Source organism: Poecilia mexicana, unplaced genomic scaffold (genome assembly GCF_051168715.1).
Source record: "Poecilia mexicana isolate PSO_F unplaced genomic scaffold, ASM5116871v1 scaffold_10, whole genome shotgun sequence".
In the NCBI taxonomy this organism is placed as follows: Eukaryota; Metazoa; Chordata; class Actinopteri; order Cyprinodontiformes; family Poeciliidae; genus Poecilia; species Poecilia mexicana.
The window spans coordinates 21,957,007-21,976,029 of record NW_028263379.1 but is presented as its reverse complement, the minus strand read 5'-3'; the positions used below and the strand labels follow the sequence as shown (position 1 = coordinate 21,976,029).

The following is a 19,023-nucleotide window of genomic DNA, read 5'->3' as shown; positions in this document are numbered from 1 at the left end:
TCGTAACCAACTCCGTCTTTCTCAATAATGTCACGGGGTCCAGGATCAATATATAATCTCTGTCTAGCAGTTAAAACGTGATTATTCCCAAGTAAAGCTAATTTTAAAAGGTTCAGAAGTAGATTTTTAAACAGCATCCTCTGAGTTTCAAGCATTTTCCCAGAATAAAGCCATAATCCAGATTCAGAAGCAGACACTAGGTAGCACAACAAGTTACACTGAGAACCTTGAGAACCTTGAGACTCTTGTGTCTATTCATCAAAAAGAAACATTTTTCCCCTTCTTCTTCTTGCAGAAGGGAACCAAAACCACAGGAAAGGAAACAGCTCTTTTCTGCATTCCTCTTCTGCCACCAAAAGTTGTTGGTGTGAGCATATCAAGGGAGGCGTCATGTGATTTGGAAACACTTCAGGGCTGAAGCCACTCTACGGTCAGTTCAAAGGTGTCCGACAGATGAACTAATCACTAACTCAGGAAAACTCTGCAGTGTGATTTATGTGAGAATGAAGTTTATCACTTTGTGCTGCTGTCTTCTCTTTTGGGTGAACACAGGTAAGACAATCATTAAGGAGAGTTTTATTTGATAGCATTAGACTTTTCCTTACACTTTTTGTTTGTTTGTTTGTTTGCTTTTTAGGTGATGTCTCTGCAAACCCCATAATCACCACAGTGGGAACAGATGTTACTCTGAGATGCAAGTATGATGCAGGGTATTACGGCCAGCTGCCTTTCTGCTGGGGCAGAGGGAACATACCTAAAAGCGGCTGTGCCAACGAGGTGCTCAGGTCAGACGGGACCAATGTGCTCAGCCGGCAGTCGGAGCGCTACGCTCTTACGGGTAACCTCGGCGCAGGAGAGGCTTCTCTGACCATCAGGCAGGTTCAGGAGAGCGACTCCGGCATATACGGCTGCCGGATAGACATACCGGGCTGGTTCAACGATCAGAAACTTGAGATTACTCTCACAGTAAATCCAGGTACTCTTTTCACTCTAGAAAGCATATTGCTGAAATAATCCACTTTGCATGTCAAAAAAAAAAAACATCTGAAAATTGACAATTCACAGTGAATAGTAATTATTACATTTGTTGTTTGTTTGTTGTTAGTAACTGGTAAAATACTGCATTTCTGTTTTAGGACGACCTTTTCCTCTAAAGGTGGAAACAAGAGAGGTGAGGGAACGAACTATCACTGTACGCTGGACCGCTCCATTTAATGGTGGCAGACCCATTACAGCCTACAAGGTGGATTTAAAAAACAAATACGGTAAGGACAAGAAAAGCATGCCGCTATGTGCTGACATGCTTTGCAAGCTGCTACCAACAGTTTGCAATGTCCTGCTAATGTCTTGAGTTAGTCTATAATATCTTTTTATTCCTGAGGAGATTTGTTTCTGCAACCGTAAAAACAAGCATCAGGATCTTCAGATTGTTTTTCAGTGGGTTTTCTTTGGAAGTTTGCACAACTCCCTGAATAAAGAACACTATATAAAAGGGGCAGATATGATCTCATTTTATTTCTGTCCAATAGCGTCTTGGGATACGGCCAAAAGAACTGAAGTGCCACAGGCTCACCTGACTCAGGTAACTTTGGTTGATTTACGTCCTGCCAAGACTTACAACCTCCGCATGTTTGCAGTCAACAATGTGGGACTGAGTGAACCCAGCAATGTTCTGATATTTACAACGAAAGAAGCAGGTAAATCCCCGTCCATCAAGCCTTTAACTGAATCATGTCAAACTTAAACAAAGCCCATCATTTTGAAGGCAGTTAAACTTTGACCTCTCTGCAGCACCTGAGGGTCCCCCGGTCGATGTGCAGCTTGAGGCCCCCAGTTTTGACTGCATTCAAGTTACTTGGAAGGTAAAGTTACAAACTATATATGTGTGTGTGTGTGTGTGTGGGGGTGTGTGTGTGTGTGTGTGTGTGTGTGTGTGTGTAGTATGTCATAGAGGGAGCGAGAGAGTGACAGAGTAAGGAATATATGTTTCAGAAAAAAAATGTCCTGCGTTTTTCTGCAACTTTGTGCCAGTTCTCCCCTTAACCAGAGCTTGGTCCAAGGTTAGTTTCACACCGTAAAAGTGAAATTGATCATTTTCCTAATTATCACCACAACTTTTAGAGTTGAATTCAAAGTCCCACAATGAACTTGTTATCGTACGTCAATATTTTTGTGACAAAAAGTCTTTACAAAACAGATTTATAAAAAGAAGATGGTCCACCTTATTTATGTCTTTTTATTTATCTCCTGTTCTCTTTGTTTGCATGACATGTCTGTCAGTGGCTGCTGTCTATAACAAACCTTTTCTCCTCCAAATATTTCAGTTTCAATTGTCAAAAAGCAAATGAATGAAAGTTTGGCTATTAGTGTATGAGCCTTTGGTTTATATTAGGATCATCTATCAGTGACTGGTGACAATGATTTGAAAACCTATTTTTTTTCCTTAAAACATTTTTTTTAATGTTTGCTTTTAACATTTAATATTTTCGGACCATCTGACAATTTTTTTTCTTTAAAAGATATCCTGATTTAAAAACAAAAAGCAAATTTTCTTCAATCTGCTCCATGTGGGAAATATACACACCCTCCATCAAATCATGAAGTAGGGCAAGTTGTGACTTGCCACAATCAGGGTTATCACAAAAACTCAAGACGTGGGCTAAGTGGTCACACAAAACAACAAATCATGCACCACACATGAAAAACAAAGTTGATTCAACCATGGGAAAGAGACTGGAAAAAATGGGAGAGTTTGAACCCAATCACCAAAACAACATCTCAATAAAATCAATGAGATGATCATTGAACTCAAAACTAACATTAGACTTTAGAAACAGAAACACACCTGAGATGCTGTCATCAGACCTTTAAAAACCCTCATTTGTATGAAGGATTTAAAACATTTCTCCACTGACATTTAATTTAAAATGTAACTTTGTAAATGCTTATTGTTGCTGCCAGAGGTGAAATAACGAGGTCTAGACAGAACTTCCTGTTTCACATAGCATCAGGTTAGCTCAGATCATTCTTAAGCCTTACTAATTAAGAAAAGTAATAAAATGTTTGGCTCTTTATTCACAAAGGTTATATTTGTCCATCATTAATGTTTCCTAGTTTGTGTTTCTTCTGAAACATTTATGTGTTATAAAAATTGCAAGGGGAATTTTTTTTTTTTACAGCAATTCATGAGCAATGTGAGGCACCACTGATGCATATTTTCTTATGGTCACCATGCTCTCAGCAAGAAGGACAAATGTAATGACTCATAAAGAAGCTGCACTTTGTCCAACAAGGCTCTCAGCTTAAAAATAACAAAAGCTTAAAAATAGATTGCAAGACAATGGTCTTATTGCTGAACTAAGTTCAGTCCATCATATAAAAAAAACTGTATTGTTAAATTAAATTTTCTCATTTTGTTCTGGCACTACACACGCTGAGATAATATTCACCTCATCACCTTCACTGGTAAAATGTGTTTTTTTCCTTCTGATTAGCCTCCGAAGGTTGAACTCAGAAACGGCGTCCTGCGCAGCTACGTCGTCAACTACAGAGAGTACGACCCGGCGGCCCAGCAGCTTCCAAAGTGGCAGCAGCTCACTGTGACGGCCATGAGCGAAGGACAGAGCGTCAACCTGACCCACCTGAAGCCATCAACCCGGTACAGTGTTCAGGTCCAGGCCAAAACCAACGCAGGAAAAGGACCTTTTTCAGCTCCAGCTTTCTGCACCACTCTTGACAAAGGTATGCTGGAAAACACAAGACGTTTAAATTAAAGATCCACTTGTCGTCAGATCAATTTCAAGTTTTATTTCTGTTTCAAGTCAAAGAGACAACAGTGGCAACTACTTTGTTGTCTTCTACTACTGCTTCCACAAAGCTGAAGGAATACACAGGCTCTACCAGTGGTGGGTATTATCAGATGAAGACACTGGACATTTCAACAAAATGTTTTTTAAAACTGTGAAATAAACTAAGAGTCTTAACTCTAGGTTTTTTTTTTCTGCTTTGCTCCAAGCTCACACAGCTTCAGCTGGGACTGTTTCTACATCCACAGTTTGGGATGAAATCTCTTTGAAAAGCACAACCCTCCCAGCAGGTTTCAGACATTTGTGTTTTTTTTTTACATAAATAAAAGCATTTATTTTGTCTCATTTTAAAGAAGAATTAATATGTACTAGTTTAGACTTATACTATCATTATACAAGGTTACTTGTTTTGTGGAAGAGGGATGTTTAAATACATAAATTCACCAGGTGAGTGTAAAAAAAAAAGTCTGGTAATGAATGTCCTGACTGTGCTGCTCCTAGTGCCACCAGATCCACCTGTAATTGTGTTGAACGAAGTGATAGACAACACAATTTCACTTTCCTGGACTCCCGGCTGTGAAGGTGACAGTCCTATCACTGCTTTCTACTTGGAGTATAAAGCAGCAAACGGTGAGAAAAGAGTCCTTTGGCACAAAAATATAAGCATTTTCTCTAATACACCGTTGATCACGTCAGCTTTTAAATACATTATTTAGAATATCTGTTTTCTTCTCAGCTTCATGGGATTACTCAAAGGCTATTATAGATTTCAGCTCCAACGAGACAGAAGCCACGATAATAGAGATCAACCCTTCAACATACAGCATTCGCATGTTTGCTAAAAACAGCCTGGGCACCAGTGAAGCCAGCAACGTTCTCACTGTGACCATCGAAGAAAGAGGTATTGTTTTCTCACCGTTCTCACTTGAATGTGTTTTAATGCTGAAGCAGACTAGATATAGATATTTTCCACATAGAGATGTTCATGGCAAAGCTGAAATAGATCCAGATGAAGATTTGCTCTATTTTCATGAAAGCAGAAGGAAATTTGTGTTTGAATTTGCAGATTTATCAAAACATGGTTGCAGTTCCTCAAGTAGCAATTTCCCTACCTATGTTTTTCTAGTAAATGCTTGTTTGTAGAAAGAAAGTTTTATAACTTCCCTCTGTTTAATTTCTCATCTGGGTGTGCCTGACAGATCAGCAAACGAGTAGCAGAACGCCCACCACATCCACTGCTACTACAGTCTCTGTGAGTATTAAACTGAAACTAGTTACTACAAACCGTGTCTGTTAGTGCAGAAAGCAAACGATGACATTTACCCCCTGCTGCTGCATCTGAGTAATATCTTTGAACACATACTTTGTTTTATCTTTAGTATTGTACATCATCACATTTTAAGATGTATTTATTAAGTGTGAGTAAAAAAGTACATTAAAAAATAAGGGAAATTATTGTGTGAAGTAGTGTACTGAACAATTACAGTGTATATTAGACACTTGTTGATGGTATAAGATATTAGCAGAATTTAGAAATATCATGGTTTTCACCATCTATACATTGAGAAATCTCTAGGTGTAACTTTATCTCTGGCCTTAAAATAAAGCAAAAACTAAAGGAAGAAGGTTTTGAAGGATGACTGGAAGAAGTGGTGGAAGGAAAGTTGGGATTAGGATTGGGATGAGAGTTGGAGTCAGGATTGGGGTTTGAAGAGGTGCTGGAAAGAGGGGTGGAATTAAGGTTGGAATCTGGGTTGAAATTAGGATTGAAAGGAGAGATAGAATTAGGTAAATTGTAGAAGATTTGAATACCTCAAGACTTGTTCAAAATGTCCTGAATGAGCAGAATATGGCAAAAGGTTGAAGTAGCACAAAGCAGATTTAGGAGGTAAAAAAGTGCACAGAAAAAAGTGGAGAAACTCACTTTTTATTATAATGATATTTATAGCAATGATGTTGATGACTAACTAATAAGTTATTGTTAATTAGTCAGTTTACCTGCTCAGTTCATTCTGCTGCTTTACAGAGATTTCACTGGTGGCTCGCTAACATACGTTTTCAAACAAGGGGAAAAAATAGTAGTAGTCTTCTTTCAGCAGGTAGTTGAGCAGAACTGTGACGTTATACTTTGTTTTTCATTTACCCGAAGGAAAAAGTTACTCAACACTTTCTCTTGAATCCTAATAAATTTGTTTACACTGTATGAACTGCATTATGGGAAGGTTTTAATATTTTTAACCCTTGCCTTCTGAGAACCTCGGTCCACCAGAAACAGGCCCCGACCTCGTCTACGTTGCATAAGAGCCTGCTGGTTCTGTCATTTGGAAAGAAAAAAAAAAACTGCAATGCTTGTCTAGGAAGTGAAGATTTTATGAAAGCAATGCCTGAAATTAGTGCAGTGACAGATGGGGTAGCCAACTGTCTGAATCGCTGTGCATGCACTTTAGTGAGAAGCTATGAATATTTATGCAAACTACGACCAGGATAAGAACCATCTTAAACTGCAGCACTGTGTGGAACATGAAGTTAATTTAAACCATTAACAACGATGATCTTTGTCTCTCAGTTGAGTTTCCTCCTGTCCAAATGTTCAAATGACCACCTGAGGACATCAGATGAGCGTAACAGATGACAACAGTGATATCAGACTGTTTGATTTTATTTCAGGTCTCGTTGCTGAGGTGTTTTGTTAAAAAACTGGTATAGTGAATTTATCTTAATTTTGTCTGACAGGAGACTAAAGCAAGAAGCGGAGTTCACACATCTGCTATTGCTGTGCCTGTTGTGCTGGTAATATTGATTGTTGCTGCTCTTGCTATTTGGCAACTTCGACGTGAGTTTTTTTTTTCTCTCCTTATTGCATTTTATAACAACCAGACAAATTTCTTGCACTTCTTTGATCCTTATTCTCTGTTCACAGGTATAAAACAGAGAAACGGCAGCCTGAACATGTAAGTGGTTGTTTTAAGTTACTTAAAAGAGATTCTGTTAAATTGTCAGCAGAGTAGATCTTAGCTATGGTAGCCGGCTGGGTGAATGACCTCAGTTTGGAAAAACATAGACAAGGGTCAACAGGATAGTTGAGCTAAAGGCTAGTTTACATCAGGTTTTGTCCCAAAGGCTATTTCTGTCGTCTTTATTTTTTTTAAATGCCGCTCTCTGAACTTATTTTCAGTGATGATTCCCTTCCCTGTAGTGAATAAGTATCATTTTAATAATTTATAATAACTCAGAGTGAAAATTCCACATCTGTGTGATTAGCAGATACAATTATTTTATTATTTAAGAAGTTAATTTTACTGCTGTTTTATCAATGAAGCAACTTTTGCATTTTGACACTAAAGTTACGCAGCTCGAGGCTCCCTGCTGATCAGTCTGCCTCACAATGTCCAAAGGCTTGGATTTAGCAAAAGACTCTCATTTCTGCTTTAACTTCATAGCGGTACCGTCTTTGCTGGAGGTTCTTCTACATGTACAACGAGGGTTTGCTTCACAAAAAAAGAACTCGAGATGGTCCTGTATTTGTGTGACAGGCTTTTTAAATTCCCCAATTGCGTTTGTCATCAAAGTAGACAGGCCACACTGCTGTAACAGGAACTTGTGTTTTTATGAGCTTCAGTCATTGATTTAATCGTGTGGGTGCTCTTGTAGAGGAAGTGTATTTTGAACTTTATAGCTGCACAAGCTCTGCTTTGCAAGAACTCATTATTTTCAGTACATGCAGAGGGAAACAACATGTTTTGTCTTCCTCACCCAGCTGCCAGTGGCTAAAACGCCACGTCAGGTAAATAAGCACAATCTTAAGAATAGTCTGGTTTCATATGTTTAGTTAGATTCTAACCTCTTCGGTTTCTTGAACTAGCAGCATTGTTGCTAAGAATCTGCTTAAGTTACATATAAGTGGTTAGTGCAGACATTATTCATTATTTCATCTTATTTTTTGCACAGTATTAATTTTCCTTCTGATAGTTACCCTGTTTCATTTTGTAGTACATCTGCTGCATGAAACAGTCTTGTGGGTGGATCATATTCCTCAGTGAAAACAACTGTAAACATTTCAGCAAAAATATCTATTCTACAAAAGAAACAATAAAAACAACAGAAGTAATCAGTTTTATAAAATCTGAAATAACAATTCTGAGATTGTTTTAAAAGGGTAAAAACATTCAAACTCTTTTAACTCAGAGTCTGAAACAACATATTGTTTCAGAAATATTCAGTAGCTCTACTAAGTAATTCTTCTCTACTGCTTACAGGTGGCTGGCCAATGGAGCCATTCATTACAAAGGGTCTGAGCCGCTGCAAGAGCTGTGAAACTTACTCTGCAATCAACATTTGGAAACTCATTATGCCAACTAGATTAAATATACCAAAGTGTATTTTTTATATTGGAGATAATTTGCTAATATTGCCTTTGTGTGTATTCGAGTCTAATGCTAAAGGAATGATAAAAATACAAAGCTCCTTTAAGATTTTTATAGCAATTGTACTGTAAGTGGCAGTACAATTTCTTTATTTTTTTTTTTTTTTTACATTATGCATTTCTTATGTGTCCATTAAAATGTGCATCAATTGACAGAAGGCTCATAATATCCCATTTAAATTCAGTTTTTGTTAAATACTGCCACCTACTGGAAGTACTTTATATAGTCCATGATGAAAAATGTGCACTCTGTCAATCCCTGTTTCATTAAATAGTGCGAAGTAAGCTAAAAATGCATTTATTAAAAAAATATGTTTAAGCATATCTTGCTGTAACCATTTTTCTTTATTTTTGCAAAACTAACAGTTTTGCAAAGTGTGGTTTAAAAAAATTAGATAAGTAAACTGTAGCTCTCATTTAATTCGATACCTACTACTACCCAGCCAGGATGCATGGGTGGGCCCACTTGGGTTTGTTGTGTGCTACATGGGTAATGAGTGGGCATGGGTTTTATCTGGGCGAACTGTATGGGACCCATATGGTTATCACATTTGGGATAAATGTATGGGCCCTATTCGACATTAATGTGGGTTAATTGGGAATGGGACAAAAATGGGCAACACTATGTTGGGCCCATGTGGTTTCAGTATTATGGGCCCAACATGAGAAGCCCATTTGGGCTGACCGCATTGAACCCACGTGACAAGCATGGGCTGACCTTACATGGGTTGGACCTGAGTGTGGAAATGTAGGCCCTAGTCCTTTGTTATGTGGGCTAATGGGACAAAAGTGTAGAACATTTTTCACTGTATGTCAAAAGCAAAAGCTGCAAGAGCAAGATTATCAAAACTTGGAATATATTACCTGAGATGTCTGATTGATGGTCTTTGCCAAGGCAACTGTTACTCAGCTGGCCTCTAATGGAGTAGATATAAGGTAAATTGTAGAAGCACTTGAATAAGCTTTTCCTTCTACAAAAGACCTCGACCATCGTTGAGGTCACCAAGACAATGGTGACCTCACCGTGGAGGTCACCATCCAAGGAGAATATATTACAGAACATCCATGTCTGGCTAATGTTTGAACCTAAAACATGCTCACTGTATGATCTTTGTGTCTGGCTCATTTTCAAAAATTGGCTTCCAGAGGACCAGGATATTGCTATTAAAAATAACGCTTCAATGCTTTATTCTTTAAACTAGTTGAGTATTGTTCTAGCTACACTTTGAACCCCTAACATTTTTCTTTTTATTATTTTACAGAACAGAACAGTCCAGTCCAGTCTGGATGTCTTCTAGCACTTCTGTGTGTGACATCTGTTTTAGGTCATGGTTGTGAGTGGACTTTTGTCCTTGCTTTTTGTATTTTTTATTTATTTTTTATTAATTGGATGTTCAGACTTCCAAAAGGTTTATTGCAGCCTGTTCGCAGCAGGATTTCATTCTTATTTGGATAAATAGTTCAAATTAGACCATCATGAAAAATATTACAAAATGTTTAGAAAATAAATTCAAACAAAACTCATTAAGTGAGAAAGACGAGTAAAATTTTGAGCATCTGTTTATTTTCATATATCTGCAAACATTTTCCAAGTCATCAACAAAAATAAAATAAAATTTAAAAAAAACAATGTTTCTGTTAATGATTCATTTTATATCTTTTAATCTGGTTGCAATTTAACCTTTTTGTTCATCTTTGCTCTGTTGGCACCGTTGCCAGTGTCGGCACTCAAACCTGTTGATATGACAACCAAAACAACATCTTCGTTAACCCACAGACCAGAGAGTCATATATGACCAGAATGACCATTTCAAAAGCAGGAAGCTAGCTTCCTGCTTTTGAAATGGTCAGGTTGAATTCTGACAGGTTTTCTACCACTTTAGAGTTCACTTCAACTGGACCGAGATTTTTAGGTGGATCGGAGTAGGGTTTTTAAGTCCATTGTGGAGTTCAAATTTGCTTTCTGACCTCCCCAAAAGCTCTGACTTGATGAGACCACTGTTATTCTCACAGAGCTGCACAGGTTGCAGTGCAGATAATCTGCAGTTTGCATTTGACCACATCCTGTTTCAACTCATGCTGGCATCAAACAATAATGTTGTTCTCTAACAGAAAGGAAGACCCTGCAGTTCTACCCTGCATGTTATTTTCAAAGTGTTATTCTATTGATCTCATGTCTTCCTTTATGTATGGAGGCATTGTGCTTGATGAAAACATAACTTTTAAAGTTCATGTTGACAATCTTTTAGAAAATCTTAAACTAAAATCTGTTTATTAGTAACAGTTTGCTTTTCTATTATCATAAGGAAACAACTTGCTCTAAAATAGTTTTCTTTCTTATGTCTAATTTATTACATACTTTTTCATGACTATAAGACTATTTAAATTGGTCATGCATTAATTAAGCACATCATTTGATTGATAAATGTTTGAGTATTGAAATATTAATGCAAACATCTGGTTATTGTGCTCTGTATCACAGCTCTTCCTCTCTGAATTTAATTATATATGACTAAATAAGTTGAATTGTCCCAATGAAGTTCATAAGTTCATAAAAGTCTGTTAGATGGGTTAAGATGAACTAACATCTCTGCTCTGCTGTGAACCACTCAAAGCCACAAACCAAACCACTGAGACCTGTTGAACTTCTGACAACTCCAGGAATCACATGACCAAAACCTCAAGGTCTCATAACTCCATCAACGACTGGAAAGACAACAGGAAGTGATACCATGCACCTTACCCAAGCTGTCAACCATGAACATTTAAAAAAATGTGTGTGATGAGCCATCACAATGCTGAAGCATCTTGGACTGTTAAACTGACCAATCACAGCACGTTACTCCTTTTATGGTTATAGAGACTAAAAGGTTGTTGTTCTGAAGATGCTTTATGCAGAATCTAATAATCCACAGTACATTTATCATTTAAAATCATCTGTTTTATTTTAAATCAGAATAGAACTGTTAAAATTTTAAGTTGTTTTACACAAAAAAAACATTTACATTTGATATTGATATTTATGTTTTTATTTACGTAATTTATATTTATACATTAAATATTGTCATTTCTATAGAGAGCAAGCCAAGAAAATACTCTTACATTTTGAAGCACAAAACATTAAAATAAAAACAGTACAAAGTAACATAACTCATGTTTAAAGTATAACCACAGATTACCAGTTTCACTCTTCAGTTGCAGAAATATTTAAAAAATCTTCAATCTGTCCCCAAAGAATTAAACTTTAGTGAACATTGAAGATTATTCTGGGACCAATAAACAAAATAAAAGAGTTTCACCATGTTCAGAATATAATCAGGTTACTTTACAGAGGCACCGAGTCTCAACCACAACTCAGAGTTTAGAAATATTTAGGAAGTGAACAAACACGATTAAAGTTGACCCAGTGAAGATATGTACATCAGAATATTCCTGAGCCGTCGCCTCATCATACTAAACTTTGACTAAGAAACCAGGAATAGTTCAGACATTATAATCTACCTACACATGTTTTATTTCTTAGAGGTCACTGATCTTCAAACCTTCCAGACTTTGCACAGCAATATGGTTCTTACACCCTTGTCCATTGTGGGGTCTGGAGGTGCTGATGCCTCTCCAGCGAATGTTTCGGATGAGATGTGGAGTCACCTGGGCAGGTCATGTTGTTGGACAGGATCTTCTTGCTACAAGGAAACTGTGCTACCAACTGCAGCACTGTTGCCCTGGTTCTTATCAGGGAAATAAATTTTTCCAGATTAAAGTCTTACATACCAGCAGTGTTCAGTGATGGAAACCTTAGATTTTATTTTCCAAATGATACAGATATTTTCTACTATGAAGACCAGAGTAGAAAACATCTACATCTGTTTAGGCTAACAGTAGGCTAACGTCTGAAGGCTAACATCTGTTGGTTCTGATAACATGAAGAGTTTTTGGTCCATGTTGTTTCTGCCATAAATGCAGAAACTGGAATACAAGGAAACAACGTCGGTCAACATGGTGGTTCATGTGATAAGACATGTTGCTTCAGTTGCTGGTGAAGTTGCTGCTTCGGTTGCTGGTCCAGATTCTGGTTCGGTTGCTGGTCCAGTTTCTGGTTCGGTTGCTGGTCCAGATTCTGGTTCGGTTGCGGTTGCTGGTCCAGATTCTGGTCCGGTTGCTGGTCCAGATTCTGGTTCGGTTGCTGGTCCAGTTTCTGGTTCGGTTGCTGGTCCAGATTCTGGTTCGGTTGCTGGTCCAAATTCTGGTTCGGTTGCTGGTCCAGATTCTGGTTCGGTTGCTGGTCCAGTTTCTGATTTGGTTGCTGGTCCAGATTCTGGTTCGGTTGCTGGTCCAGATTCTGGTTCGGCTGCTGGTCCAAATTCTGGTTCGGTTGCTGGTCCAAATTCTGGTTCGGTTGCTGGTCCAGATTCTGGTTCGGTTGCTGGTCCAGATTCTGATTCGGTTGCTGGTCCAAATTCTGATTCGTTTGCTGGTCCAGATTCTGGTTCGGTTGCTGGTCCAGATTCTGGTTCGGTTGCTGGTCCAAATTCTGGTTCGGTTGCTGGTCCAAATTCTGATTCGGTTGCTGGTCCAGATTCTGGTTCGGTTGATGGTCCAGTTTCTGGTTCGGTTCCTGGTCCAGATTCTGGTTCGGTTGCTGGTCCAGATTCTGGTTCGGTTGCTGGTCCAGATTCTGGTTCGTTTGCTGGTCCAAATTCTGATTTGGTTGCTGGTCCAGATTCTGGTTCGGCTGCTGGTCCAGATTCTGGTTCGGCTGCTGGTCCAGATTCTGGTTCGGTTGCTGGTCCAGATTCTGGTTCGGCTGCTGGTCCAGATTCTGGTTCGGTTGCGGTTGCTGGTCCAGATTCTGGTTCGGTTGCTGGTCCAGATTCTGGTTCGGCTGCTGGTCCAGATTCTGGTTTGGTTGCGGTTGCTGGTCCAGATTCTGGTTTGGTTGCTGGTCCAGATTCTGGTTCGGCTGCTGGTCCAGATTCTGGTTTGGTTGCGGTTGCTGGTCCAGATTCTGGTTCGGTTGCTGGTCCAGATTCTGGTTTGGTTGCGGTTGCTGGTCCAGATTCTGGTTCGGCTGCTGGTCCAGATTCTGGTTTGGTTGCGGTTGCTGGTCCAGATTCTGGTTTGGTTGCTGGTCCAGATTCTGGTTCGGCTGCTGGTCCAGATTCTGGTTTGGTTGCGGTTGCTGGTCCAGATTCTGGTTCGGCTGCTGGTCCAGATTCTGGTTTGGTTGCGGTTGCTGGTCCAGATTCTGGTTCGGCTGCTGGTCCAGATTCTGGTTTGGTTGCGGTTGCTGGTCCAGATTCTGGTTCGGTTGCTGGTCCAGATTCTGGTTCGGCTGCTGGTCCAGATTCTGGTTCGGCTGCTGGTCCAGATTCTGGTTTGGTTGCGGTTGCTGGTCCAGATTCTGGTTCGGCTGCTGGTCCAGATTCTGGTTTGGTTGCGGTTGCTGGTCCAGATTCTGGTTCGGTTGCTGGTCCAGATTCTGGTTCGGCTGCTGGTCCAGATTCTGGTTTGGTTGCGGTTGCTGGTCCAGATTCTGTTCTCGGTTGCTGGTCCAGATTGCTTTCTCTAATCACTTCTTCAAACACCTTAAAATATTTCTCACGGTCTTGCTGGGTTGGGATTCTTTCAGTCATATAACGCTTTGCAGCTTCTCTTAATTTGTTTTCCCCAACCTCTTCATGCTCTTCCAAGGCCACTTCATAGATCCTTGTTCTGTCATAATCACAGCATTTGCTACTGTATTTCTTCCAATCAATTGCTTTAAATAGTTTAATTATCACTAGCACCACAAGGATAATGAGGACTCCACCAAAGCCCCAGTACTGAAAGGAAAGGTTTATTGGATAGTTAATCATGGCATTAGTGTGTTTTACTAGTGATATTATTTAAAATAAAAATCATAACATTCTGCTAAACAGGAATTTAAATAAATCACTTACCCTGGATATATTCTTTAATTGTGTGATGATCACCTTTTCTTCGGCTGTGATGTTGTTTTTTTCTTTGCAGGCTAACTGTGACTGTTGCTCAGAACCATCATTCCGACAGCAGACAAACCAATCTCCATCGATCAACACTGACAGAAACCAAAGCAAGCTAACAAGAAGGGCTTTGAACAAGGAATAACAACATAACATACATTTAGATGGACATGTAGATGTACAGGAACATTTTAGTCTACACACTTTAAAGCAGGTCTCGTCTATCCATATCATCAAGGCAAAAATAATTAAAAATGGTAAAACCATATACAAAGAGCAGTCATCTGTAACATTTTTGCAGGTGCATGGCACATCCCCTTCAAACAGAACATTGTAGATGAAAGTCACAATGAGGGCGGCAAAGATGCTAAATTTCTTCAGAGGAAAACTTGCCAACCAGTCCTTCATCTTCGGTTTATGATTGGAGTCTGCCAACAGCTGCAGGCTGAGAAACAAGAAGTACCACTTCCTGTAGTTCGACCAAAAGATACCGAGATTTCACTGTGAAGAGAAAACATTTTTGGTTTCTGATTTACAGGAACTATATAGAACTATAGGTATAGTAATACCCAGTGATGGCATAGTTACTTTGAAAAAGTAACTTTAATCGGATTACTGATTACTCCTTGAAAAAACTAACTTAGTTAGATTACTGACTACTTGATTTGGAAAATAACTAAGTTACATTAAAGTAACCTTTTTAGTTACTTTCAGCAGCTGCTGCTAACAACAACGCTCTGCCACCTGTGAAAATTACATTGAGCTTTGCCAATACTTAATTGTAAGTTATTTTATAATGGTAACATCAACAATGTGTCTCCAATTGGTTGAACTGAAGAGATTTTTTTAATGGTTACAACAGTACAAAAAAAAGTTAGTAACTTGTGTTTTTTTTCTGTGTTCAGCTACTGTCTAGAAAACTCTAAGGATTTTAAAGCTCCCTCCCCTCCCCGCAGCCTACAGGTTATGGCCCTGCCTTTGGTGTCAGAGGTCAGCGCACAGAGCTCCTTCTGCGGCTCCACAACTCAGATGGCTGCTGCACAGATTTGTGACACTTATCTTCATATTAATAGTTATAATGGCGTTTAGTTGCACAACTTTACAGACTCGTTCATTCGTATCTGTTTTCATGTTTATTGCACTGCTCATATTAGTCGCGATGTTTGCAATTTTCTGGAGCGCAACGCGAAGCTCAACGTCACAGGTAATATATTAACATCAACAAAGACACAGCGGGATGGATCATTTGGGAAATGGACTAAAACTAACTGGATGTCAGACAAATTCTGGGATTTCTTATGAGTCTCTGCTTATTTCCAAATCCAAATGAGCAACTTTACGTTCAAAAACGAGCCCAAAAAGGCGACTCATTAAATTTGCAAGTGACTTTAAAAAAAGAAACAAGGCCAAAGCCACTTATAATAATTGGACTTGGCAAAAGAAACTCAAAATAGTTCCTGTTTTCGACCAACAAAATGGGCATCTCCCTCCTCTCTCCATTGTTTACATTTCTGTCGCTGCTGATAATGTTGCACACAGACGACGGTCCCTCGACAAGATACATAGAGGAAATACAATTAAATTCCAAAAGAAGATAGTAATGCACAGTAACGCAAAAATGATTTTGATAAGTAACTTTAGTCTGACTACTTGATTTGAAATAGCAACGCGTTAGATAACTCGTTACTGAAAAAAGTGGTCCGACGTCAGTAATGCGTTGGTAATACCTATAGTTATTCTTCTGCTGAAACGTAATTCTGAAAACCCAGAAACACGTCTGTAGTTCTGGAGAGCAAAGGTTGGCTGAGCTTTCAAACAAACTGACGAAGTCAACAAAACAAGATTCATGTCTGATACTGACTAAACAGATTCTCCCGTGAGTTGGGCAGATGGCTGCCTGATTAGGATAACACTGAGAACAGCTAGTGTGGGTGAATGAGAGTTCCCTCACCAGATCCGCTTCTAAAGCCGGTTTGACCACAAATATCAACCACTGATGCTGCTGAAGTCACTTCTGCAGTGGAAGAGTCATCTTGTTACAGCAGCACTGAAAGCCAATGATGATATTTTATTTCTGTACCATCTATAGACCAGATAATGATTTAATCTCCATTAATTCATTGTGTTTAACTTTAATAACATGTTCATGTGTGCTGCTGCCAGGTCACCACTGTGAAAAGAAAGGGTTCTTGATCTCAAAGTATTTTTATCTGGATAAATCAAAGTTTAATAAAAATCTATATTGATATTGTATCGTCCTTTTTCTTTATCTGTGATCCCAGCATGAATTTTACCATGGTTCATGTAGCAACTCACTGCAGATCAACATGTAAACATAAGAACTGTTTATTCAGTGAGAACCAGCAGCTGTTTCCCAGCTCTACCTGCATCTGGTGCAGGATCAAACCGGTGGTTTTCTCTTCCAGTTAAACACAACAAATATCTCTATCTGTTCCATTTCATTCTCCTCATTTTACTTTATTCTACTGAAGGTACAATATTTTCATTGGACATCCATTCATATGAAGCAATGATTTGCCTTCCTTTCCTGTAATATCCATCTTCTTATTCCTGCTATTATAAAATAATTGTTTTTATTTATTGCATTTAATGATTAACATAATTACCAGGATCCAAATATTCAGGTTATTGTAAGAAATTAATGTTTTCTGTCTTTCTCTCCTCAGTAGCAAACTCCTGTTTATGGTAATGTCAGCAGTAGACGAGTGTTGACAAGTAGAGACCTCCGACTTTTCCACAAAAGATATTTTGACATTAAATCAGAAGTCGTTCATACCTGGAAGCTACGCCTTTAATCCCAGTCTGTCCTTTCAGCAAGTTGGATGTCTTTAGCTTTCCTGCAGTTCTGTGGCCCCCTGTTAAATCCAGAATAAATTCTAAGTTTCTCTTTCTCGCATATAAAGCCTTAATAATCAGCTCTTTCATCTGTCAGAGACCTGATTTGTCCAGATGTTCCTGCCGGGCCATGCTCCTCCTGGTTCCCCCCTGCTGCTTGTCACATCCCCCTTAGTGAACTTTTTACTCCATCTCCATGGAAAACTATTATTAAGCTGGTCAGAAATATTAGTGCAATTATTTATTCTGAAAACAACTTAGTGTTACATCAGTTCTTATGTTTATTTTTGTGTTTGAAACAATGCAGGCGATTGTCTGCTGTCGCCCCCTGCTGGTCAAGGCGGAGTGATGCTGCAAGTCAAAAATGACTCGATGCTCTGCTGAAGAAAAACATTGAAGATAATTTCAATAAACGAAGCTACTGCACTGTTTGATAACTATGATGTATGTGTGACTGAACTGAAGATACATTTTTGTGAGACCCAGAACAACATTTAACAATACGAACTGAATTGAACTCATCTGGGAGCAATGTTTTGATTCAGAACGGATTTAGAAAAAAATACCGGACCTTCTATGTTAAAACCTCTTACTCTGTATAATATCAGTTGGTAGTTAGTAACTTATGAAGAAAGAAAGCCTGTTTTTTTGTTTTGTATTTCCTTTATTTTGTTGTTGTGTAAAAATGTAGTTTCTCTAATACAGCTTCTAAAATGAGGCAGAAGCCAAAAGGAGCGCTTCTTTAAATAACACGTACCCTAACACTTTTGATAACTCAGAAAACTCAGCTGAGTTATCAACAGTCAAACACAAATCAGGTTCTACAATTAAAATTAATGTTAACAGATCAACAAATCAAATATGGAAATAAAAAAACTTAATAAAACCGTTGGAACTAACATAGTAAGACCCAAATGACAACATAGAATAAACTGCATGTAGCAAAACATTGCTTATAAATAACAAATGAATGTTAAGAAGCAAACACAAAATAAAACCAAAGCATAGTCATCTTTAGATCAAAATCTTATAGCAAACTGAAAGAATGGATACTGCACATGTTCACGCAAGTAAAGCTCTGATTTTAAAGGAATGTGTGGCATACATAAAAAATGCATAAGGGCTGCTGTCTTCAAACATGGAGGATAGATAATGGCCTGTGCAATACTGGGCATGCCTAAACAAAACATTAACATTACTGTTTTGCTCTGTGTTTTTTCCACCAACAATAAGGGCCTCCATGCTGGTTTTCTTTGGAAATTTTTATCTCTGTAAAAATTTATAAGTGTTCTGAAAAGAACACTTATAATGTTCTTTTCAAAAACCCAGCAGAGATATGTGTATCAAGCAGAGGCTGCAAATAGTGAAGATTCTTTAGAAAGTTCTGTCAGTGTTTGGACTCATTTATTCAGGTTGACTTTTAACATGTCTTACGGTGTTTGATGTTGTTTCTATAGTGTTCTTATAATTTCATGATGTTTTTATATTCTTTAATATATGTCCATATTAAAAATAGCCAAAATATTTAGGAACATGTCCACTTTTATGTGAAAGCCCTAAAAGGCAAGATAAAAATGTTTTTTTTTTTTTTTTCTCATTTTCTAAGTTTAACCAAAGTTAATCATTCTCACAACTATAGACGTTATCTGCAGGTAAAGAAATTCAGCAGCAGATGATTTGCATTGTTTTTAATGTTTGAAAGAAGTTTGAGGATGCTAAGGTGTCAACATTAGCCTGTCTCTGCCACGGGACAAGCAGTAACCAGGTCTCACCCTGAGTCCCACCTGACCCCAACCCAGCAGACCAGAGGAGGCTCAGGATTCACCGACACATGGGGTTAACAAAAAAGACAACAAGCAAATATTTACCCAATCCCTTCTTTCCCTGCACAGCCAAAAAGACTGTCTGGCTGCTTCCATTCAGATGCGGTCTGTTCTGCCTGTGCCACCTCGACTTC

General features: G+C 38.6%; 1 protein-coding gene across 1 annotated transcript; it reads left to right on the top strand.

Annotated features, from left to right (window-relative positions):
* The first annotated feature begins 355 nt into the window (after window positions 1–355).
* On the top strand, window positions 356–8,553 carry LOC106928377 (protein sidekick-1-like). Its single transcript, XM_088009653.1, has 14 exons — window positions 356–552; window positions 638–976; window positions 1,137–1,265; window positions 1,530–1,697; window positions 1,792–1,862; window positions 3,495–3,741; window positions 3,822–3,905; window positions 4,016–4,096; window positions 4,308–4,436; window positions 4,543–4,707; window positions 5,006–5,058; window positions 6,540–6,639; window positions 6,727–6,757; window positions 8,063–8,553. Exons 1-14 carry the CDS (start codon window positions 504–506, stop codon window positions 8,118–8,120), a joined length of 1,704 nt encoding a protein of 567 aa, XP_087865779.1. The 5' UTR covers window positions 356–503; the 3' UTR covers window positions 8,121–8,553.
* Window positions 8,554–19,023: the final 10,470 nt, after the last annotated feature.